This window comes from Aptenodytes patagonicus, chromosome 1 (genome assembly GCF_965638725.1).
Source record: "Aptenodytes patagonicus chromosome 1, bAptPat1.pri.cur, whole genome shotgun sequence".
NCBI lineage: Eukaryota > Metazoa > Chordata > Aves > Sphenisciformes > Spheniscidae > Aptenodytes > Aptenodytes patagonicus.
This window is the reverse complement of record NC_134949.1, coordinates 76213942-76238392: the sequence shown is the minus strand read 5'-3', so window position 1 is coordinate 76238392 and position 24451 is coordinate 76213942. Positions and strand designations below refer to the sequence as shown.

Here is a 24451-nt window from a genome sequence, read left to right as displayed (position 1 = left end):
AGTGCTGAAAGAGGCATTTCCATTCATTCTGCTATGTAAGTATAGTAAGGATCTTTCAGTATAGTAAGGACTTAAAAAACAGGTTATCCCATGATCAACAAACCACTTAAGCATATATCCTACTCAGTGGAATATAGGCACTTGATCTAAGGTGACTGTGGTCTTAACTTCTTTTCTGTCTGTTTGAGAACGGCTCTACTGACTTTGAATGCCCCTGAAGTATGTCGAAAGAGATGTTTCTGTTTATTCTTCTTCTGACTTTTATCTTTCAAAAAAAACCCCAAAAACTGCAGTATTCAGAATCACCCTAGTACAGAAGTCATTTAAAAAATATTTATTTCCTTCTACTGCACAACAATTTGCTACGGCAAAAACAAACTCAGTAAAACGAACAGAAGGTCAACAAATACTCTTCCAGACTGATCTTCAGTCTTAAAGTATCAGGGACTACTCTGTTGTCATATGTGGGTAGGAAAATGAGTTTGATGTGATTCTTAGACATGGTAATCATGCCTGATTCCCAGTGATACTGGGAGAGTATTCCAGTATCTACTACTGGTGGAGACTGCTGAATGAACAGAGACTTTGGAAATCATTGCATTTCTGTCTTATTGTCTGAAATACAGAATTAGCAGCACAGAGAAAACTGTATCTCAAGCAAAATATCTTTTTTCTTTCCTTTGTATTTTCATTTAGCACATCTCACAGAGCAAGAATTATGAATATTCCCTTCCAGAAATCAATGCTGGTAGGAATCCACCTTCATGCTATTTTGACAAATTTTCTGGACTTTTTACCTCAGATATTGAATGTGTAAACATGTCTAAATAATGTTGAAGAGCTATTAAAGAGGAGAGCATAAGGGAGAAAATATTTACTCCAAAATCTTACTTTGCATAGCCACTGCCTGGGCCAGACTGCTTTGTTGCTTATGTTTGCAGGTAAATTATTCATTTCAGACACTGAGCAAATCCAGCCCTCCTGAGTCTGACCTCTCCAATAGACCAATCTAAGTTAATTATTTGCACGACTCCTTTGCTTGCACAGAATAATGACTCACACAGCAATGGTATCTCAGGAACCGTTTATAAAAACGTAGTACATCACAGTGATTGGTGTGGATTTTAGGAAGACCCTGGCTACTGTACTCTCTGAAAAGCTTTGAAAGTTTTGCCTTACATAAGGCTGGATTCACAGACATGCATTAGAGGAGAACTGTTCATAGAAGAAATGCCCCAAATTAGACATTGCCCTGAGAGGCCATTACACTGTGGCATTGTGTCAGTCTGGAGCACAATATAAGGATCTGACTCTTAAATGTTTTTGGGCTCCTGGTCACACTGACATCAGTGAGAATTCAGCATCTACATTCCACTGAGAATTTGTGGCTTAATAAATCAGGATAATATCTGTAAATTGGGGAAAACAGCATTTCTTTGCAGCACAAGACTGACATGAAGTGCGTAAACACAATGGTAACAGGAACTCTGTGAGGATCGTAAGACACAAGTCACCTATTTATTACAAAACACAGTTCTAAGTTAGCTGGTATGAAAGTCATACAAGCACTACTAGTCTAGCAAAATGCATATATAAAACATTTCCATCGCTCTACACCTACATGTTCTTTTTAGCACTATTTCACTGTTTAAACCTGCCTTCAATTCCCTGCCCCATTTTTGTCCTTTGACTACTAAAAGAGCAGCTGATTTAACACTACATCTGAGCTCAGAACAAGCCTATCTCTTGCTTGGATGATGGATGATTACCACTAACAGCACTGTTGTTCTACTAAGCTTGCACACAGTTCCTATGCAGACTGACAAAAAAGCAAAGGATGCTACTCATTTATCTCAATGTTCTGGAAGTGCAAGTGGAAAACTCAAGCTCTCTCTCCTTCACATACATTCCTTCGGAAAGCTGTAATACAAATACAGTGGTAATACCATATATCCAAGGCTGAGTGTAACTCAGAGGACTGAGTTCCGGTCCTCTGGCACAACTATGCCAGTAGTATCCCTCCTCTCTCTGTTGTCTGTCAGTATCTGCTTGTCGCTTGTCTGACATTTGCAGGGTAGTCAGACCGACTTTCTATTCTGTAGCCTGTATCTACGTACTTGCAAATGCAAGGGGGTCTAGGTCCTTACAGCAATTAAAATAACATTACTGGTCTTACCTCATGTGAGTCGAGCAAGTTGTCCTCAGTGCTTTCTGAAGTGTTCTGCTGTGCTGCTTCTTACTGGCTGTACTACTCTGTCCAACAGCACCACAATGTTTTCTGTTAGACTAAGGAGTGACAAAGGCATCTCTTGACATGTAGGAATGTGATTAAAAACCTGTATTGCCTTTCATGGGCTAAGCAAGAACAAAGTTCATATATCAATGGGCTGTACAAACAAAGCATATGCAAGATAAACATGAGTCTATTATGTTCAGAAAAACACCCACGGATATCTTTTAGAGATAAAGTACTATGGCAATACAGTTATTAAGGAATTTATATGGTTGATATAAGACTATATTATGGATAGACTCCAAGCAACAGAAAGTGATAGGCTGATGTTGTATAAGCATACATAGGGAAGCTGTTCTACAGCCACGCGACTGCAATGAAGATAAAAGATTGCATAAGACTCCCAATATAATTGATGTACTTGTACAGGGCTTACAAACATCAGTGAATGCAAAATACAATCTGAAGAGCCTATTTATAAAATCTTGAAATCCCCTAGCCTGAGATACTCATTCCTATTTAACAATTTTGAACCAATCCCCCATAACACCCACAAGGCCACTTCATTGTTGTTCAAATTTCTTAGAATTTTCCTTTATGACATCATCTCCCCAAAAGTAGTTGGTACAGCGAGGCTGCTGATGCGCTAAGAAAAGCGCTCATCATGCAAACCAATGTGCTTTCCTCAGTCCTTCAGTTCCCTGCTTCAGCTGTATCCACTCTTTTTCTGTAACAGACCACACTTTTTTGTAGTAGTGATTGTTTCTGGTTGCTTAATGTCTAGGCAAAAAGATCTTGTGCTGCTGTTGAGTCTATGATCACTAACAAAAAAAACCTCTGTGGACTCAGAGGGGATTGAAGGAGTAGTTGACAGACACAAGGTGATAGTAGCTTCCCAGCTCTGGCACCGATTACCATGATCCTTTCAAGACATCCCAGCCTACTTCGGGTCTCAGTTTGTTGACCACAGAACAAGGTATGACCCTACACTTTAATGGGTGAGAAATGCACACGGATGCAATCGGGCACAAACCCCAGTTTTATTGTAGCTGAGTGATCTTTAAAAATCAAGATTCACTCTCAGAAGGGAAAAGGGCCCACTCCCTGCCCTCTAAGACAACTGATGCCTCTTCATGCACATCAGTCTCAAGAATCCTGCAAGATAATGTCCCACAACATAGCTTTGAATTATTTCATTAACTGAGAACATAGTAAGAACAAAGCAAGGAACTGTGCAAGGTAGCCAGCTAAGTGTGCTCAGGTGAAAACTGCTAATGGGTACATCCTGCAAACAGCAGCAGCTTATGCCATTTACCTCATGACAGTTGATGATGAATAGTTCTTAATAGGAACTTAGGCTAATCTATCCAGGTGTGGAAAGCCTTCCAATAAGATCTCCACACTGACTTACGAAAGCAGAGACTATCATTTTTCCTCTCCTATCAGTAAAGAAGTCTTGGCATTTAGACTGCGACAGAGAATAAGACATCTCCTAAGGTCTCGCTGGCATACCCTTTGCAAATAATGCTGTCACCAGCATCCCATACATATTTTGGTAACTACTGATACTTACTAAATCACAGGATAGCAGTTATCTTCCAATATGACAGGATTTGCATGATCTTTTCTTTTAAAGAGAGCTACAAGAATTAAGCTACTTGTTTGTGAAAGTGTTTTAGTCCACTACTCAAAGCATTTTAACAGAGCTAGAAAAGGCCTCTTAATTGCTCCAACGTAGTCTCAGACCATTTGTTATGAAACAAGACTTGCAGGCCCCTGAATTATGATACAAGATAGATGGATTTGATACTGTTTGTCCCCTGGACATTTAGGTTGAGCAGTTCTAGGCATGTCAAGCAAGTACTGGCTATTTTATGGTTAATATCTACTCCATAATTGTAAGTGATTAAGAAATAAAACTTTGGGATTTTTTTTTTTAAAAATCTGTTCCCCCCCCCAAGTATAAGCACTTATGAAACAATCATGCTGAAATTTAGAGATTAAGGCCCAATTTGACTTGTTCTGTAAACAAGATTACTATGGGACTCCAGTCTAACTCTAAAAAAAAACCCTTGGATTTTGGTAATCAAATAGAAGAGAATCTTGTTTGTTCTAAACATTATGAAAACTAGATACCAATAACAGGCAAGAATTGACTCCAGAAGAGAAAAGGATCTACATGACCCTTTTTCTAGGCCAGTGGCATACAGAATCTTCATGTTGGCGTATTTTTGGCAGATGGCCCAGGGGCAAATCCCTATTCCATTTCCTCTACCCATCAGTAAAAAAAAAATAAGAAGTACTGTATCAGAAACAAGTCTAGGAATGAACTGCACTTAGTCAGCCTCTGGATTGAAACTAAATCATACAGAAAAGGCTTCCAGTAAGGTTGTATTAGTGAAATCCCACCACTGGTGATTACTACATTGTTTCTAACCTTTTGAAAGGACATGGATGTCTACACTTCTATGTAGTCTGTAACAAACATTAAAGGAGAATGCCAGAGTAAGCTAGATAATTTAAGTACTGAAAATAAATCACTAGGACAACAATATGCATGAAAGTTGCTTTATTTGTTCATAAGGTCTGTGCGTTACAGCAAGCATAAGTTTAGCTATTGTGGACAAAGCTCAGTCTGGAAGAGCATTAAATGTTAACTATGGAGATGTATAGTGGGTAGAGCCCATATTTGCATACAACATGCTGTTCTTCTGTTGCTGGAATCATGAGTTACATATCTTTGAGATCTTTCTGGATGTTCCACAATGTATCTGCACTCTTCTTCAGCTGAGCCACCTCATCATCCTTCAGCTTTTGGTTGATGACACTTGTCAATCCTGAGGCACTTAGGACAGAGGGAAGGCTCAAGAAGACATCGTTCTCAATGCCATACATGCCCTGCCACAAAAGAGATCACTCAGACATGAAACCATCACACCTCAGATCTGCTTTTAGTTTATATAGCAGGAAGCCTTCTGAGAGCAGAGCTTAAGACTTATCATTCTGAAGCCTGCAGAAGATTCAGTTTTCAGTCACAATGTATTTGAGAAAAATAAGTGCAGAGCTGTTTTAGACCAAGTGATTGGCAATACTGAGATGGTTGATTTCAGAAACCCCACCTCCAAAACCGTCATTTATATACAGCAAGTAGCTGACAAAATTCAGAGACACAGGATTAGTGCAGGTCTTTTTTCCTACTATAGAGGGAGCAGTAAGTTCAGCCTGCTCAGAGTCCTTGCTGCACCAGAGGTTATACAGCTGGTGCAGACAAGATGCAGCCAGTTATACCAGCTATAAAAGTATGTAGCTCTCTTCCCTAGCACCTTTGCTAGGTAGTAGTTCATGGAATTGCAGCTGGGCCTCCATGAAGTTTTCTGGTTTTGCACTGAAACTTCCTTTTAATGAATCTGCATGCCACACATGGCAAACTTTACACAAGGGTAGTACAACATTGGGTAGAGTACAGAGAACTTAGTTTCAGCTCCATACTTGTGACAAGGGTAGGCTAAGAGGTCAGACTAGAAAAAATTGCAATAGTAAGCTCCCATTTTAAATTCCATCTAGTATTTTACAGTTTCCTTTGTTCAGCACCTTGCTAATTGAGACTATTTAGCTTTTCCATAACAACAAGATGAACTAGAGCATCCAATTAGCCACCACTTCTTACCTTTACCAGCGTTGAGACTGAATGAACCCGGCACAAGTTCTTCAGCATGGTCTCACAGAGTTCAGCAACACTAAGGCCAATGGCCCAGTTTGTGTATCCCTTAAGTCTGATTACCTCATAGGCACTAAGGAAATATTGAAATACAGTTGCATTAAAATGTCTTCAAGACACTGTCTGAATGCTGAATGCTAAGTCTTAAGATGAATGAATGTTCTCCATTTAAAAAAATCTGGAACTCCTGTGACATATTGTAAGTTTTGGAATTAAAATGTCAAAGTAAGAATTATGTACTTCAGCATTAGAGGATAAAGTATAAAAGTCTACATTATCCCATACGTATAATAAAGAAGCCCTATTGTTCTCACAGGATTAGCTGAAAAGAAAAATTCCATCTATGAACAGTTCTTAGTGTTAAGTAGAAAAATAAGACACCTACAACTGAACAAGTTTTCTATTCAAGTCAGTGGCACAATCATTCCGAGTGCATTTGGAATAGGTAAACATTTAGAGTCAAAGCTATGCACTACCTACACACATCCTAGGTTTTTTTTTAAACCAACACCTGCATACACTTTATACCAGTATAGTCTTATTTCACAAGTGGGACAAGTGATTTAGCAACATGTCTAGTTACCTCTAGACAAGTTTCCCTAAGTCAATGAACAAAATTTTCCCCAAATCAACTCCAACGCTCTGCTCAGAAACATACCTTTTCCTAGAGTCTTGTGCCCTTTGAACAAAGTTAACCATTTAAGAAGCTACTTGTGAGAAAACAAGTGCACACAGCCCTAAGCACTGCAGTACTAAAGTGGGTATGTTATGCAATAGCTTGTCTCGCTGCAGGATAATAAAGCTTACCAGCTGAAATCCTGCATCTGTGTTTAAACCAGTAGTTCCACTTACTCACACAACCCTCTAAATAAAAGGGCATGAAAGCTGCAGCAGAATGGAGAGGCGGTGACAAGGAGGCAGTGTGCAGACTAGCTATTTTCAGCATCACATATATCCACCTTATTCCTCAAGTCACTGTACCTTTCAACCACTTGTTTGTGGAGATCCTTCCAGTTCTCTCCATCTTTGTCAGTTCCCATGGCAGGATTCAGCTCCTGGAGAGAAACGCCTGCCACATTAACCCCGCTCCAAACAGCCACTATAACAGAGAAAGGACATAAGTTTCAATAGCACTTAGCAACTCCCCCTCCACTTTTCCTAAGATAACTGGAAACAAAGTAGTAGTAGCCAGAACCACAATAATGTTTGAGGCAGGTAAGTTTTCATTTAACTAAAGTTAATTCTGAGAACTCTGGGGTCAAATATGAGACTATTTTAGTACTGACACTTTAATAAGTCAATCACAACACATGAACAACAGAACTTTCAGTCCTTGAAAGGTGTAGACAGCTACTTTTGAAGTCAGAAACCTCAAATTCTAGCAAAAAGGTACATCTTAGCTGTTCAGCCTTTTAAAACTAATTTTACTCAAAAATTGCAGCAAATATGTATTTGCTGTCCCACTAGTCAGTATTAGGGTTAGCCTTCAAGAACTCTATTTCCCTGAATAACAGGGTAGCAATATGCAAACTTAGAATATCAAGAGCAGTTTGCGCATCTCCCTTCGTACTGGAAGCTTACAGGTAGATTCATTCTCTGTTCCTGTGAAGTAACTAGGAAATTTTAGTTACTTCAAAGCAAAAGCAGCTGTAACACTGAAGCAAAATGAGCTCTGTGTATGCTCAGCCAAGCCCTGCTTTCATTACAGTGTAGGGCTGGCTTCAGTAAATACTGTTGTTGATCAATGTCCCATTGCATTTGATCAAAGTTCAGTGTCTGAAGAGGTGGCTCCCTTAGAAATACACAGCACTAAAATATAATGTTTTATGTTCTGCTGCATCATTTCAGATTTGAAATACATGAACTGAATTAAGACAAATAAGCTTCTTTGATTTTACATGTTTTTAAAGCCATCTTCTCTTTCAAATAGCATGGAGAAAAGTCACAAAATAAGGTAAGGGATAATTTTGTTAGCCTGAATCTGGATTGCTAGCTTTTTCTAGCACTTGCAACAAGCTCTGCCATTGACCTAACAAGAGCCAATATTGCTTTCATAGAACCATGCTACAGACTATGTTATGATACTCCAAAAACTGAGGATAAACAGAAGTAGTAAGCTGTAGCCTTTAGGACACAACTTTAGCTAACAAAATTGGCCTTTTCAGTTCAGGGTTTAATCATACAGCCAGTCACTTTTATTAAAAATGTATAGCTAGATTTCCTGGACTTGTCTCAACTCTAATCTTCATAGAAATACAGCAAACTGCTAGTTACTCCAGCTCAGCTGCATCTGTTCTTTCAGATTTTTGTAACACCTCTTAGGCCTCAACCTCTAACACTGTATTGCTTATTCCCAAGGAGGTCAGAACTGCTCCTTACCACTAGAATCACCATGTTCTCCCAAGATCCAGCCATGGCAGCTGGCTGGGTGGATACCAAGTCTCTCAGCCATCAGATAGCGGAATCTAGCTGTGTCTAGATTGCAGCCACTTCCAATCACACGGTGTCTTGGCAGGCCACTCAGCTTCCACGTGACATAGGTTAATATATCCACTGAAAAGAAGAACATGCATAGTAAATGAAACCATTCACATACACCAAGAAGAATGCTCCAACAATTACTTTGCTGTAGGCAACCAGGAGGACTCAAAACACAGTTGGGCTCATTGGTCACAGTATTTTAGGTCTATCTGGGGTCTGACTGCTTGACATTTAGGACCCATCTAGCTACTGTTCAAAAAAATTGAGGAAGGTCTTTGGAGATTAGTACCCTACCAGCTAAAGTTGGAGGCACTTTTGTCACAGCTAAACCCCTAGAGCATCCAGAATTGGGACTGAACTCTTCATATGGCTAAAACATTCAAGCAGTTTCCTGAAGTAACATTACCTTCCACTTCATCACAGTAAGAGGTAAAGCAATTGAAAATTAAACACGTTTGAGACTTACATACTGTTTCTAGGTTGTAACTACTTCAGGTTCCTTTCTCAAGGAGATTTGTGCATTAAGCAGTTTCTGCACTATTACCTCTGCAGCATGAAAAGCCAGATGAGCTCTATGCTTTGGCTGCACATGGCTATAAAAATACAGTTTTAGAAAAAAAACAAACCTAAGTTGGGGCAGAGAGAAGTATGTTGAGTAGAGAGAAAAACTCTAATCCAACAGAACAATAATAAACATGCTGCGATAATTATGGCTCCAAAACTCCCAAAAGCCAGCCAGTTCTCAGGAGGGAATGTATTTGTGTCTATAGATCTGAAATACATCATTTGCTCTGCTCAGGCACCAAAAGCATGTCATCTCAGCACAGTTCACACCTTGCTGTTACAAGTGACATGCTCATCAGGCATAGTTTCCCTACAGCTTCAGTTGAGGCAGTTTCTGCCAGGATCACAGTAATCTGTACAGACTAGAGCGCACCTCCCTATCAAACAGCTACATTTGCTCTGGACAGTGCCTTTCAAGTCAGGTGCTGAGACATGCACCCAGACTTTGAGTGCTGCTTTGTAATCTCATCATTTGCCTACAGTACATCCACCCAGGACAGGCTGTGGACAGTGCTATCCGAGTTAGAGCCCAGACAGATCTGGGTAAGTTAAACAGGGAAGGACATCAAGGTCACACGCCAACACATATGCAGCAGACACCCCTGAAGCTCCAGCAACCCTGAAGTCCCTTCTAATGGGCTCACAACAGCTTCCATTATTAAGACTAGTGGACAAAATTCCACACATTGAGAAAACAGAGCATTATAAAAATAATTCTGAAAAAGCAACATGAAGTTCTCCTCCTGCAGCTGCTCTGCTGGAGAGAAGCCTATAGTTTGAATTCAGCCTTGCTAGAACAAGAACAATTTGAACTTTGACTCAGTTAGATTTTTAGATAAGTGTTTAAAATTGCCGTAAGTTATTGTACTTGCACAGTAGCCACTTGCTCAGTACACTAGTATTCAGTAATACTAATTGTACACCAGCTAGTTCCTCAGCCACCAGCTGAGTTGCTAGCTTTACATGCACTGCTTTTAAAGATAACTTGGCAGAGTCAAAACAGTGTCACTTCATTGCCAGGGCTCTGTAGTAATGGCTTCACTCAGATGTTGAATCAAGCAAAGGCAGAGACACCCTACAAAACATATCAGAATGTTTACAGTTAGCTTTAGACATTCAAATATCCAAGCTGTCCCAGTGCAATGAGATGCTTGCAAGTGAGCACACAAGTGTAATCAGTTGTAACCTAAGTCTTTTCTAATCTAACTGAACTATGTAGTAGTTAGCCTTTCCCACACCATAGGCTTCAGCATGCAAATTCTTTTTCCTGAAAGTATAGCCAAGACTATAGCCTAAGTTCTTCATCCTGAAAAATAGCCATATCATATCCCGACACAGGAGAAAGTTATGATTTACAAACAATTTAAAAGCAAAATAGATGTCTCCTTTAGAGATTAAAATTTAAAACTACCTACTACTTAAGCCAAAGTATGTAAAGAACTGAAGTATTTACCATGAGGCATGCTTTTAAAATGCGGACACCATGAGAAGTTCTGAATAAAGAAAGCATCAGAAAGTACAGAGTATTTGTTTGTATTCTGCTGTTACCAACTACATGGCAGATGTCCACACAAAGCTATTAATTTTCAACATTCAATTTGTAGTTGAAGAGATTGATAAAATAAAACACTAGTTCACTGACAAATGGAATTTGTAAGTGTTCAGGAAAAGATTGCCTTACCTGGGTTGGAAACCACCAGGATGGTACAGTTGGGGCTGTATTTGATGATCTGAGGAATGATGAATTTGAAGACGTTCACATTCCTCTGAACCAGGTTGAGACGACTCTCCCCCTCTTGCTGACGAACTCCTGCAGTTACTACCACAATCTTGGAGTTGGCTGTGACAGCATAGTCTACAACAGAGCATGGGGAAGAAGATATAGAATGTTAAATAGACTTATCACTAGTTTCAATAGCATTGTGTTCATACAGGTAGTTTCTCCACTGTGCATACATTCAAACACAAAAAACACAAGACATCAATATTAAAGCCAGCACCATCTCTTACATTGTCCTGATATATCAACACATGGGTCTTGAAAGTACATTCAACCCCTCTGAATCTCATTTCCACTATCCAAATAACAATACTATATCTTCTACATCAAAGAGGTACTAGAGTTTCATTAAAATCTGTTCTACTCAACAAGCCCAAAACTGTAGAGGGGCCATTAGAGATGAAAGAGAAAGCCCAGATTAAAAGCAACTCCCATTGTTATGGTGTTCGTCTTGAACTCTCACGCCAATTCATATACTTTAACTTTTCAATGTCAAATCCTTAGAGATCTTTACGATTACACAACTAATGCTCCACTATTAAGCAGATTCACAGAATATCAGTATTAAATAAAAGCCAATGTTCACCTTTGTCTGCCACAATCTTGTGAGTGTGAAGGAACAAGCTCCCATGCTGCAGATCCATCATTTCTCCTTTTAGTTTGTCTTCCAAAACATCAACCAGAGCAAGCTCATCACAAAGACCCTGAAAACAACAAAATTTGAAGGAGTCAATGAAGCAGTTAACTTGCATTTTACAGTTACCCGAGTTGAGTTATATTACATTTTAAAGTAACATGTTACTTATCTGAAAGCATCTCTTCTCCAAAGGTAAACCAGTAGGACAGCACTATCTTGGTGTTCTGATGTATCTCAGTAACAAAGTCAGAGGCTATTACAGCACAGGTTCATAAAACTCATTCAGACTTTTCAGAAAAGGTATTATTTGTGGGAAGTTTGAGTGCGCAGCTAACCCTTTGCTAGTAAGGCACTTCATGATTTATTTATCTTAGGAAAAAAGTTGCATTTTTCAGAGTCATAACAAACCCTCTAAATCTATCCAGCAAATAGGCCTATTTTAAATATTTAAATACCTAATACAACACACCACATAATTATCAGGTAAGTATTCTCTTATAAGATTCCTTCACCCAATTCATTTCACAAAAACCAGAATGGGAACAGACTTATTTCCCTCAATACTAAAAATGTATCAAGAAGAAACAGATTCTTTACCTGATTTTTCTCTACTAGAGCTACTACATTATATTTACTTTGCAGAACAGATTTAGCCACATATGCTTGTTGTCCAGACAGGTTAAGTTGGGAGATAATGTCATATAGTCTCAGAACAGGAGAACAGTGAAATATGGGGGTGGAAGAAAAAGGCATTCTACTATAATGCAAAGTCTTACTGCCTTTTGACAGAAGTGTTTACTACCCTTGTAAATTCTACTATACTTTAAGTATAGTAGGCTTATCATTCAGTAAGTTACACTGCAATTCAAATTACTACTCTCTATTTTCCTAGGTATCTACACCCTACTTGAAAGCAGTTAAGCCATTTTTATGCTATTGAAAAATATTACTGCAAGTAAGCTTCTTTGTTTACTTTTTATATAAAAAGATAACTCATTACTTCACATGCAAATATTATTAGCATCAACTAAACTACTTTAAACATGCAGCAACAATATGCACTATTTTTCCTGTGGAAAAAATCTATTTAACAGCAGGCATATTTAAGTTTTTTATTTCATACTTTAAAATCATGTTAGAGTTTACTGCTTTTCTGCATTGTTTCCTTTCACAACTAATTTGATCAACTGCTGAAGGAAAACCATAAGAATCTATATCTGCACTTGCTCTGTTCTCAAAATAGTCTGCAGGGTAAAATTAAAGTCTCAGTTATTTAAACATTATGAAAAAGTATCCCTAACTGAAGTCACTGGTGTTAAACCAAGAAGTTCGTGTAATCAGTGTTTGAAAGAAGAATGTGTGCACATGTTAGACTGTGTATAAATCTATCCATAATCACAATATGGGACTTTCAGTCTAGACCTTGCAACCAATATTCACCAGACTCAGCAGCTTCAAGGAGCCAGTTCTCACTGAAACAGAAGAGCAGCACCTGGAATAACTCCAATGACTAATTTCATTAATTTGCATTAGTGTTGCCTAGAGAAGAATTCAGCTCCTTATTAGCACTCACAGGAATGAGGTCTACACAATCACCAAATGCAGCTTAAAATATTCTCATTGGAAACAGCTGACTTGTGATTGTGGAGACATTTCCACTTCTAAAACAGTATGGCAACATCAGTGACTTGTTTCTAATTGAGAGGGAGCTAAAAATAACCAACATGGACATTTTAGTGTCATTCAAATTTATATTAAATATAACACCAGTAAACTGAAATTAGTATTATCACACTGTTTAATTTTATAAAATTCAAAGTAATCTATTAAAGTATAGAAAACTAAGTACAAAATTTTATGCCATGATTTAAGAAAGAGACACCCTGGGGAGCCAACCATCTTGTACAAGTCAAAGCCACATCTAATTCAGTGACAAGAATCAGATAGTTTTGTTATAAAAGTGTTTTATACTGCAGCTTATACTTATGAGATAGTAAGAGAGAGCAGAAACCTGGCTGCAATAAGCTTCATGCCATAATCCAAGCTTGAAAAATTTAAAACCAGTTTTTACTCTGGGTTTGGTGCATACAACTCATTAACAGTAAAACTTTGTGCCTAGATTTCTGAAAGCACAATTTGATCCTGCTTAGAGCAGCATATTAAACACAGATGAATGCTGGATTGTAGTGAAGTTCACAGTAACTTCACCCAACTCCCTCACTGCCAACCTTACAGGTTACAGTACTCCTTCAAAAACAAGTGAGTTCAGATCACAAGAGGCAAACATTTGCTTAAAAAAATATAAATATAAAAACCCAAAATGAACTGTCATTGTTTTTTCCATTAAATTTTTCCGTTAGTTAAATAGTTTAAAACTATTTGTTACTTTCACATCAGTACTTTAGTTTCACTGTGGCCTTTTCTTACCATCAGTTTTTCTTGCTCACAAGGCTCATGAATATCAGCAAGTCTTAAAAATTTTTTTGATGATTAAAACCACAGTACTTTAAAACATGCATCCTCAAGGTAACAGGTAGAGGAAGGAACATCTCCAAATAAGATACAGCTAGTTTGGTAGTACATGCAAGATTTTTGATCTGTGAGCTACTTGATTTAAGATCTGCGCCTGCAAGTGGGTAGGGCATATCTGCTTATGCCTTCTTTTAAAAAGAGATCTGCAGCTCCCATTTGTCTTTTAAAAAAACAGCATAAGAGGTATCAAATTTAACACATTCACAATACTCTCTAAAAATAAAGGGCAAAGTACAAGAGATCCTTATTGCATAATAAGCCTTTGCTTTGCTCAAAGACCGCAACATGAGATTTGCCTAGAAAAGCCCGGAAACAGGAAAAGACAGAATAACCTCTAAGTCAAGCCCTCTGTTTTTAGTTTTTGGAAAACTAGCTAAAACCTCTCTGGAAACAATGAAGTCATAACTAAGGTCTTAAGAGAAATAAAGAATCTTACTGAAGGGGACAGCAGTGTTTTCAGTTATTGCAGCACATATGCATTAAAAGAATAAAAAGCAAAACATGCATCGTTCTGACTCCTATCCCCTATTTCACATGGATTTCTGCTCTGTCTGCATTCTTTGCCCAGAGGAGCTCTCCCACCAAGCAAACTCCAGCTTTGTTGTGGAAGAATAAGAAAATTAAAAAGAGAAAGAAAAGTTTGGCAGGGGCTTCAGAGCTATTGCTCACTACATTTTCCCAGCAGCCTGCAAAACAACTCTGCCTAATGAGAGATTTATTGCTAAGCACAGATGGAAAGGTGAGAGAACAAGGAGAAACTGAATGGGGAGGTCAGCCTTGCACGAACAGTGTAGGTCACTGCTTGCTTATGATTCATTCCTGTATTAACCTACCAAATTTCCCACCATTTGCTAAGACAAACAGGCAGTGCAGAACATTACAGCAGTGGGAACTTGAACGCCACGTCCTTGAGCCATACCTTTCCAAGGATGCTGATAGCACAGGCCATCCCAACCTGTCCAACTCCCACAACGGTTATCTTGTTGTTCGGGACCGTGCTTGCCGCAGCAATGGGGGTCATCAGCTTCTCCTTGAGAGTAGCCATGGTGTTCTGCAAGGAAAGACGAAGAGATTTTGCTCAAAGCAAGCCAAAGAGAACCAAAATGCACGCTCTGAATTGAGGAGGTCATCTGCCACAGCTGGAAACTCGCCAATGTAAGTGCTGCAAGTGTCGCTGCTGACAGCAGTTTTACGTAAGGCTGCACACGAGCACGCTGCCCTTGTTCACAGGGCTCCTTCCACCTGAGTTACCAGCCCACCCACCCCCCCCGGCCGCAGGGCTCTGGCTCCCATCCCTCCCTGCATTCGCTGGTGCCCAGAAAGGGCTGAAGGGGGGCAGAGGTTATTTTGGCAGCACATAACAGAACATCCTTCTGTTCGCAGCGTTTCCAGAGCCTCCCCCCAGAAGGCAGAAATACCTTCTGCGTTAATGGCTCTTTGGCGTTCACCTCCCTTCAAAGCGCCCATCAGGGCTCCGGGCTGTGGGACTGGTAACAAAACCACGAACCAGTTTGGGAGCAGTAAGCCTGCTGGGATTTCCCCAGCTCGTTTCCATTCGGCCCCGAGGCTCCCTTCGCTCAACCCACGGAGCCCTGCGCGGTGCCTCCGACCTTCCCCTTCCCGCGCATCCCTCCCTCGCCTAGCCGGGGGTACCGCCCCCGCACCGGCAGCCGCAGACCCGCAAGGGGCCGGGGCTGGTACTCGGGCCGGCACACGAGGTCACCCAGCGGGTTTCTGCGCACGGCCTGGGGCCGAGCCAGGAGCCGCCATCCCACCCAAACCCTCAGCTTGGCTCCGGCCGCCGGCCTGCGCATCCCACCGGTGCTGGGACCGACCGCCAACGCCCCCCGCCCCAGACCACTATCCAGCCGCCACGCAGGAATGCTCGGCCCCGGGGGAAGGCGCCCGGCCTCGGCGGGACCGAACCGCCCGGGGAAAGGAAAGAAGGGGGGGGGGAAGAAGAAGGAGAAGAAGGAGGAGGAGGAGGAGGAGGAAGGGCGGCCGGGCCGGGCGACCCTCCAGCATCCCGCATCGGGGACCCCGCCAGCTCCACTCTCCACACACCTACCAGCAAGGCTCAGTGCGAGGAGAAGATCGCTGCTGTCCGGGGTTCGGGCAATGAGGGCTCCGCAGCGGAAGGGGCGGGCCTCGCGGGCAGGGCCGGGCCGCCCCCGCCGCGCCCTCCTGGGCGTTTCCCGGCGCCACTGGGGAGGCGGTGGCCGCCGCGCTCAATCCCCGCCAAGGACGGAGGCTCAAGGGTGCCACCGCCCCGCCCCCGGCTCCCCTCTCCCCGTCCCTCCCTTCCCCCGCTCCCCCCCGGTCCCCCGCGGCGTGGCCGGGCGGCTGCTCCCGCCGGCGGGCCGGGGCGTCGCGGGGCCGCCATCGCTGACCCTTAAGCATCGCTTCGCTGCGGCTGCACGGCCGCCTGACGGGGGAGGGAGACGCTGGCTCGTCCCTTCTTTTGTGCTGACGGCGGGAGGGCGCGCAGACGGGTGAAGACATGCTGCTGGGAGCCGGTCCGGGCGAGGCCGGCGAGGCCGGCAGCGGCCGTGCAGCCCTGACCGGGGGCCGGTTGAGTGGGGGTGGATCGGCGCTGTAGGCATCCACGTTGTGAGCCGGGCGCTGCTCTCGTGGTGGCTGTCACCGAGACGCACGGTCTCGCAAGCGCCTCTGAGTTTATCTCCAGAATTGGCTAACGAGGTGGGGAAGCGTTATCTGTGTTTCACAGGGCCATAGGCTTGGCGAGAAGGAACGTGCAGAGGAATCACTGCAAGCGAGAAGTTGTGCGAAAAGAATTTTTACGTGATCTTCTTCCGGGGCAGAGCTGCTCAAGTTGTGGCATCTGCTTTTTGCCCTGCAGCTGACTTCGGTTGAATTTTTTGTGGTTGAACAAATCCCGACGGGACAATGGCATGCCTGCAGTCACACACAAATGCTTTGGCAGGAACAAGGAATGTAACCTGATGCAGTGCCACAACCGCTCCTCCTCCCCCTCCGTCTGGTTCGGCCTTACCCATATCACACTCTCTCCGACTATTTCGCCATATCCCAGGAGAGCATCACTTTAAAATCGTAGTATGTGGGGCCTATGGAATGAGCCCCTGGAGCATGAATGGAGTTTTGTGCCTTGTTAAAGTAATAAGCACATCCATCACTGTAAGTAACTGTAAAAATCAGATGATACGACAAGCCTTTCCTCTGACCTATGGAATAGATCAGCTGAAATTTGGGGCATACGATTTGCCACTGTTGCTGAACAGGGAGGAAGTGATTTGTTGAAATTCCTGCAGGGCCAATGCATGTGAAATAGGAAAGAATAGCCAAGAATATTTTCTCCTAATGCTGTAACATCACTTCTTTCTAGCTGTCAATGGAGAAAGTAGAGGCAAAACACTGAATTGTATACATTTCCAGTTTCACTGGGGGAAAAAAGAAAGCTTCAGGTTCCTCGTCACACGTGATTAACACTCTCTCACAAGAGGGAAAGCAGAACGGTAGATTCCAGAGTCCTCCCAAGTCAGACTGGGTTAAATGTGACTAGGCAGAGAGCCTAGCCCTTCCCATCTAAGACTATGGTTACTTTTTTTCTGTTGTGGGCAGTTTAAGGTTTTATTGATTTTTTTGCCAGCTATTTTGCCAGGTTAGTAATAACTGGATTAATTCCCTCTGGCTCACCAAGCAGCCAAACAAGCGCTGGTGCCAGCACGAGAGAGGTGGCGAGCAAGAGTGGTGAGGAGAGGGTGAAACATGCTTTGCTGAGCAGCAGTACAGATTCATGCTGGCTTTAAGTGACTATCTAATCATGACCTACTTTGCTTCTTTACCTTGTTTGACATTGCAAAGGGTTCCCTGGAGGGAAAGGAATGAGTTAAGCCATCCACATGGCACTTCAGGTAGGGACTTGCTATAAGCAAATAAATTCAAGACTTTGGTAACTACAGGTGAAATGGGAGCTGGAGGTAAATAATAATTACACAATGAAATGTAAGAGTAAGAAAGTCTATCCTGTATAATCAAAATGGGGGCATGTACATCTGAACTTTAAGAAAATAAGGGAGAAGGGAGAAGAAAAGGCGCAGGAGAGGTTAGGGAAGGATCAGAGCAAGGTTTTTTCATTCTTGAACCAGAACCAAGGGGCTGTGCTTGTCCCGCCAGCACCTGTTGTGAGAAGCGGTCGCCACTGAATTGTGTCTTCTCTCTCCTTAGGAGCATTCAACAATCAATTATCATAGTAGCATTTGTAATTAAATATAGAGGAAAATGCTACTTTCCTATTTGCAAGATCTTAAGCTGTTAAAGGCAGACCATGTACCACATCTTACAAGAGCTCTCCTAGGCCCTCCTTTAGATCAGGCCTTGTTTTGCTCACAGTGTTAAAAGCACAGGGTATTTAATCCCCTCCCTGAAGCTCTTCTGATCTAGACAAGGCAGGTGCAGGATGGCAGAAGAAAGATGATTATTCCCTTTTCCTGCTCTTAGTTATTTACTTATTTCTTGTTCCAGACGATGGAGGACTGAGGCACAGAGAGGTGAAAAGATCTCCCCAAGGTCACACGGGAAGTCTCTTGGTGACAGGTCACAGTTTCAAAGTTCAACTCTCGTTTGGCAACGTTGGCATTTTTGATGAAGTGCAGCTTTCCAGAAAAACAAACCCTAGTGTTAAGGGACACAGTCTAAATAAATTTGCCTGGTAACCTTCATACAATTACAACATTTTTTTGTGTGTACATTTTAATCACATTTAACTTTTGGTTTGTATACAAAGTCTGTAATTAGATAAGTCTGAGATACTCCACTACTTGCATCTGTCCCATCATCTTCCCAAAACATGTGAAAGTAGATAGGATTTCCCTGCTGTTTCTTTTTTTTCAAAACTGCAGTTAAACCTGATTAGAAACAGAGCTCTCGCTTGCAAAACTCTACTAATGGAACCCCTTCTCACAGCAAAATGTTGATGGTCTGATGGCCATGGTCTGATGGTGGCCGTAGTCCTAAGGTAGTAAACACCAAGAAGAATATAACCTAGGAAGGGAAGGAGCCCATTACACCGCAAGAACATGGGATATAGGCCTGGTGGCAGGAGAACGTAAGGTAAAAGGTGATCTTCTGTCACTTTGTTAGACCCGGAGGATCAGGTCATCAGACTGCAGGATGGATATGCTCATTATTTCACATGGCTGTAATGGAGAAAAAAGAATTAGTTGCCCAGTTTTGCAAAATACAGAGAGCTTAATTAATCTGCTGGAAATCACGAAGTGCTGATGCACGCACAGTGCTTGCAGATGCTGAGTTAAAATTCTGGTCCACCTATATTTTAATTCTGTGCTTATTCATCTGGAATTTCTATTTGAAGGGAAAATACATAACGCAACAAAGAAAAATGATCTTGGAGTGACAGTTCTGCAAGCTTCTTTTACCCCAGTTTCATTTGAAGGAATGATTCCTTATTTTTGGCATTGGGCCTAGTTTCTGTTTAATTTTTGCTTAAAGATTATACAGTGTTATACAGATAACACATTCATAATAGCTAAGTGCTTTATACTGTAGTTAATAAAAAAACCCAAATATACATCACGTGCATGTGTGCACAAGTTTGCACAGTGATCACCAGCAGGTGAAGTTCCTAGTGCTGGTGGAAGAGGTAACGGGATGGAAACCTGTTCCTCTTTAAATGAAACTTTCCTATTAACTCATCATAATAGCCCGCATTTTCAAAATAATCTTGATTTACCCTCTATTTTGGGGCACTTGTGTGAGTAGGTACCCCCAATATCTCCAGCTGCTTGCACAGGCATGGAGAAGCTGAGGAAGAAAGCGTATCTGGGAGCCGTGGCAAGTGAACAAATGAGACTTCTTCCTGCAAATCTGCATCATGGTGGAGTTGGGTCTGCGTTTCAGTGTTTGGCACCATGGTGAAATGTGATGACCTCATTTAATGAATTTCTTTGATGTCAGAGGAAACAAATGGTTATAAAATTTTGCAATTAGGTAAGTAATAGCACTCGGTTTGTAGCAACTAAACTGAATTGATAGCTCTGGCTCATTAAAAAGTTCAGGAGAAACAACAGCTGCTAAATAAAGTGAAAAGACAGAAATGGGGCAATACAGTACTTACATGATACGCACATCTGGCTCTGGCGAAGGACCTGGCTTGGGAAGGACCTTCCCTCCCTCCTGTGCCCTCTTCATATCCTTGCACTATGGTTCTCTCTTCTCCCTGCTGTGCCAGTGTAACTTTTGGGAAGGCCTCGTAGGATCTCTGTCATCATCTTGGTGAAATATAATCTTAAAGAAAAAAGGAAAGAACATCCTAAACCATTTTTGTCAAAGATCCTTTCTAGTTTCATTCTTAAATTATCAAAGAAATATTTTGAAACATTTCCTATTCTGTTACAATCCAGTTTGTACACTGTGAGTGGATAAATAGAAATCTGTCTTCCACAAGGACCATTCAGCCAATGCCTTCCAAATGCAAGCAAAAATATATAGAATTCAAAGTTCGTATGACATACGGACAGTGATTTTTATCAGTAGATGAATTTCCATACAATAAGGACGTTTTCTTTTCTCTGAACTGGTTAACTGTTCAGAAAATTTAGTAGTCCTGAGATTTTTGTGTATGGATTTTATTCATTGTACGTCTGAATAAGTGAATATGGCTTTGTCAACCTAACACCTCTCCAGACACGAGTGCAAGGCCATGTTCATGTTGAAGAGTTTTTTACATTAGTGGAATCACCCCCTGTAATGACATATTGTAGCATTTCTGCCTGAAGAGTGACGTGTGCCACTGCAATTTATCTTGGTACAAAGATTTTTATAGTAGTGCTGTATAGTATAATGTATTATATTACAGTAGGTTTTTCAGTAGTGCTTCATGTAGAAACACATATAATCTCTTTAATGACTTCTGAAGTAGTTCCACAATCGCAGGACTTATTACCTCTTTAGGAGTCGATTCCAGGTTTCCTCATATGCATGTGCTACTTGGAGAAGGTATTTGAATCCCCCATGTCTGGACATTGCTTACACTGAATTTTGCTGAAGAACAGATTCATCTCTCACACTCCCTTCCACCTAGACATTCACTTACATGATCCCACAATTTAACTTGTTAAAAATTATCATAATTCAGAAGACAGACCGAATGCATTTTTGCCTGTTTTACAGAAACACACTTCTACCCATACTCTCTAGTACAGTCACAGGCTTCCAGCCACTGCTTTTGGAGCAGATTGTTGATGTAAGGGTCAAGGTTGATCGACCACCCTTCTTTTCGGGAAGTGTCCACTGATATCTTGACTAACCTTTGCCATATTGCACTCTGGACCCATACTGCTCTGCAGTTCACAGAGCAAGCTTTGTGGAAAATACTGTGAACACCACTGAGCTTCCAGTGAGCATTATTTAACACATTTCCCAGTACTGAGGAGTTTGGCTCCATCGCTACAGCCAAGTCCCGTGTGAAGGCTAGGAAGGGCACACTGCGCTGAGCCCACTGCGGACGCATGGTGGTACAGATTTGTTGATCGAAGTTGGCAGAAGGCAATCAGGCGATGTGGGGGAGCATCCTACCCTTAATGGTGTTGGCTTCACGGGGAGGGGGAAGAGGACTGTTGGCAGATGCAGTGAGTCAGTGTGTATCTGAATGTTCGGGAGTCTCCTCAGTCACAGCTTATTTCACCTGACCAGTATGTGTCCTGAGAGGTAGCAAGTGGCAGCAACACAGGGGCTGCTCCTCGGAGAAGGCATGATAGCTGAGCACTCTGTCAGCCTGGGGGGATTTGGTCATGAAGGTATGCAAGTATCTATGCCAGGTTGATCTCATTGAAACATTCTCTGTATTTCAAACTAAGGAGTTTTCAAAATCTGAAAGTAAAACTCATTGCCTTTAAAATCATACACGGTGGCATGCTCAGAAGAAAGGCTATGCTGTAAGTCCAGAGTGCCCCTTGACTCTGCTAATCTGTTCCTGTGGTTAGAGGGTTTTGCAGGGGAAAAAAATCCTTGCTGAAAGTGGGGACAGATGCAAGTCCCACACTAAACGACTGGTGTTACATTTTCCAGTAGCGGTCCTATAGGGTAGCACACAAAGATCAGCTAAGAAAGACATCCATGGACACATTTTGAATCTTCTTCAAACTGTAAAACATACCCCAGTTATACAACCAATCAAGCTCCCACTTTGGTTTGTAATGCTGTAGGCAAAGCAAAGTGAGCCACGAGCTTTAGGAGGACTGTAACAAATATCTTTGATTTGGATTAACAGATGCCCACTTATAATTTCTATGACTCTTTTGAATTATTGTGGGGAACCGTTGTTTCCTTTAGCACACACCATTACAATATACTGAAAGAAGAGCCAGTGAAATGCTTCATGGCTGGAATTTGGTAATGTGACCTGGAGGATTTCAATGCAAACTCATTGCTCCAAAGCTGGGTCAAACCAGCAGAGATCAGAAGACGTTGCTTTCTGACTGTCTGGCTCCATCTAAGTACCATTATTTTGGATATTGGTACCCCTCTCTTCTAAGTAAAAAACCCAAGACACAGAAACTGTCAGTTCTGCAAGTCAGCCCCAAAGCAAATTTAAGATGTAGGAGGAAAAGCTCATGTCCTCATTGCTCAGGCCACCTCCTGCAGGCACCCCTCACTCACCACAGACACACACTGCTGTCTGCATGTAACACAGACTCCCAGCTTTGACCTTCTGACTTGCACCTAAGCGAGATTTTGGACATGAGGAAAAATGTGTTTACTGAAAGAGTGGTTAAACATTGGACCAGGCTGCCCAGGGAAGTGGTGGAGTCCCCATCCCTGGAAGTATTTAAAAGACGTGTAGATGAGGCGCTTAGGGACATGGTTTAGTGGGCATGGTGGTGTTGGGTTGACGGTTGGACTTGATGATCTTAGAGGTCTTTTCCAACCTTAATGATTCTATGATTCTATGATTCTATGAGATGCCTGCTGAAGAGGGGACTTGAACCCATCCTGTTATGGTGAGTGAATAAATGGAGCCTTCTAGGGGGGGTATTTCCAAATGCTAGTTCTTGCCTGGGAAGCTATTTTGATCCCCCCACCACAGTCAGCAGAAGCTCCTCCAGAAGTGATTTAAGGCATAGTAAGAGATGCTGGCTTCAGAAGCTAAGCCAGCTTCAGATGTTTTTGCCCCATGTTGGCAGTTTCCAGTCCTGCATCGCTGTTTACTGCTGTCTTATCTGTATTGCCGCAATTGCACTGGGGACTGCCTCGAAAGCAAATCCCTGTTGTCCGGGAGATCATTTCTACCAGTTTGTTATCCGGCCCCACGGCAGTGACAGCAACATGAGAACGGGAGTGAGAAATTACAGTGTGGGTGTAAGGACTCCTTTAAGCCACTTCCACCATTAAAGCTCTCCACTTACAGAGCAGTCAAGGGTGAAGTTACCCAGCAGAGCTAAGTCAAAGGATCAGCTCAGCGCTGCGGGAACGGGCAAGTCTCAAAGCGCTGCCCTCCACACCTGCTCATCCCTCATACCCACCAGCTTTGACGCTTCTCTAATCTCTTCCTGAGCCAGTTCAGCTCATTAAATCAGCTGAAGGCTATCACTTTTCTTTCCTTGAAGTAGTTTTCTCTTCATTAGCCAACTGACTGGGTTTAGTGAAGTGCCCAGCAAACGCCAGAGACAGCTCAAGAAGGGCCAGGATGAGCAGGCACGAGGAGAGTCCCTTCCCTTGGTTGTGGCTGAGAAACATTAAATTAGCTTTCTGCCTCTCCTGCAACTTCAGCCTAAATTAAGCTTGTGCTCTGAGCTGCCTTCTAGAGAAGCTTACACTTCCCCACACTACAGAAGGAGCTGGGGATGGGGATTAGCTTCACTCAGCTAAATTTAGTCTATGTAAATACCTCTCCCTGTACCTGGTGGTGTAATTCCAACACTTCTTAATAATAACTCATGTACATAAACTATTGTAAGTTGTCTTGAGTAGCGTGGTCAGCCCCAGCAGTGATATCAGCTAACACCGGCTAGATAAGCACTACATTTTTTTCCTTGGCACGTGCCAGAGATTTACTGTGCGCATTTAGCTTGTACTCCTGAAATCTCCATGTCGTTGTAAACTTCCTAGCTAATGCTGAGACATATGCATGTGGGCAGCAGGAGCTTTGATAGGTTCAGAAAGTCACAAGCTGCCTGTAATTTGTTGATTTGCTTTTTAGCACCCTAGGAAAATCAACCCTGAGTTGATTGGCTTTTTAGCACCACTTTCAGAGGGTCTGGAGTTTTACTCTACCCTGCCTGGATTTTAGTTTTACTGATCAGGACTTGGAATAGTAATTAAAATGAATAGATTTAAAAGGGTGCATGTTAGATGGCAGGGGCTTTTGGCTTACAAAAGTGCAACTAGAAGTGGTTTATTGTGAAAGTTTAAAAAAATAGGGAAGCATTTTGCATGAAAGCCATTCTGAAAGCAGGTAAAAACTGTATTTTGTGTGACCATGAGTTGTCTTATCCTTTTATAACTTGA

The 24451-nt window shown here is 42.0% G+C and overlaps 1 protein-coding gene across 1 annotated transcript; it reads right to left on the bottom strand.

Moving 5' to 3' along the window:
• Nucleotides 1-4787: 4787 nt before the first annotated feature.
• Nucleotides 4788-16101, bottom strand: LDHB (lactate dehydrogenase B). Its single transcript, XM_076343298.1, has 8 exons — nt 16014-16101; nt 14865-14996; nt 11363-11480; nt 10678-10851; nt 8331-8504; nt 6933-7050; nt 5901-6024; nt 4788-5131 (listed from the first exon to the last, which is right to left on the bottom strand). Exons 2-8 carry the CDS (start codon nt 14988-14990, stop codon nt 4964-4966), a joined length of 1002 nt encoding a protein of 333 aa, XP_076199413.1. The 5' UTR covers nt 14991-14996; nt 16014-16101; the 3' UTR covers nt 4788-4963.
• Nucleotides 16102-24451: the final 8350 nt, after the last annotated feature.

Bases quoted from the DNA above. Each gene is read 5' to 3' on its own strand.
- LDHB (XM_076343298.1), bottom strand. From the start codon at position 14,990: ATGGCTACTCTCAAGGAGAAGCTGATGACCCCCATTGCTGCGGCAAGC. The intron at 7,051-8,330 runs GTAAGGAGCAGT...TCTCTGTTATAG, and splicing joins AGAACATGGTGATTCTAGTG to TGGCTGTTTGGAGCGGGGTT. The intron at 5,132-5,900 runs GTAAGAAGTGGT...CTTTTGTGGCAG, and splicing joins CAGTCTCAACGCTGGTAAAG to GGCATGTATGGCATTGAGAA.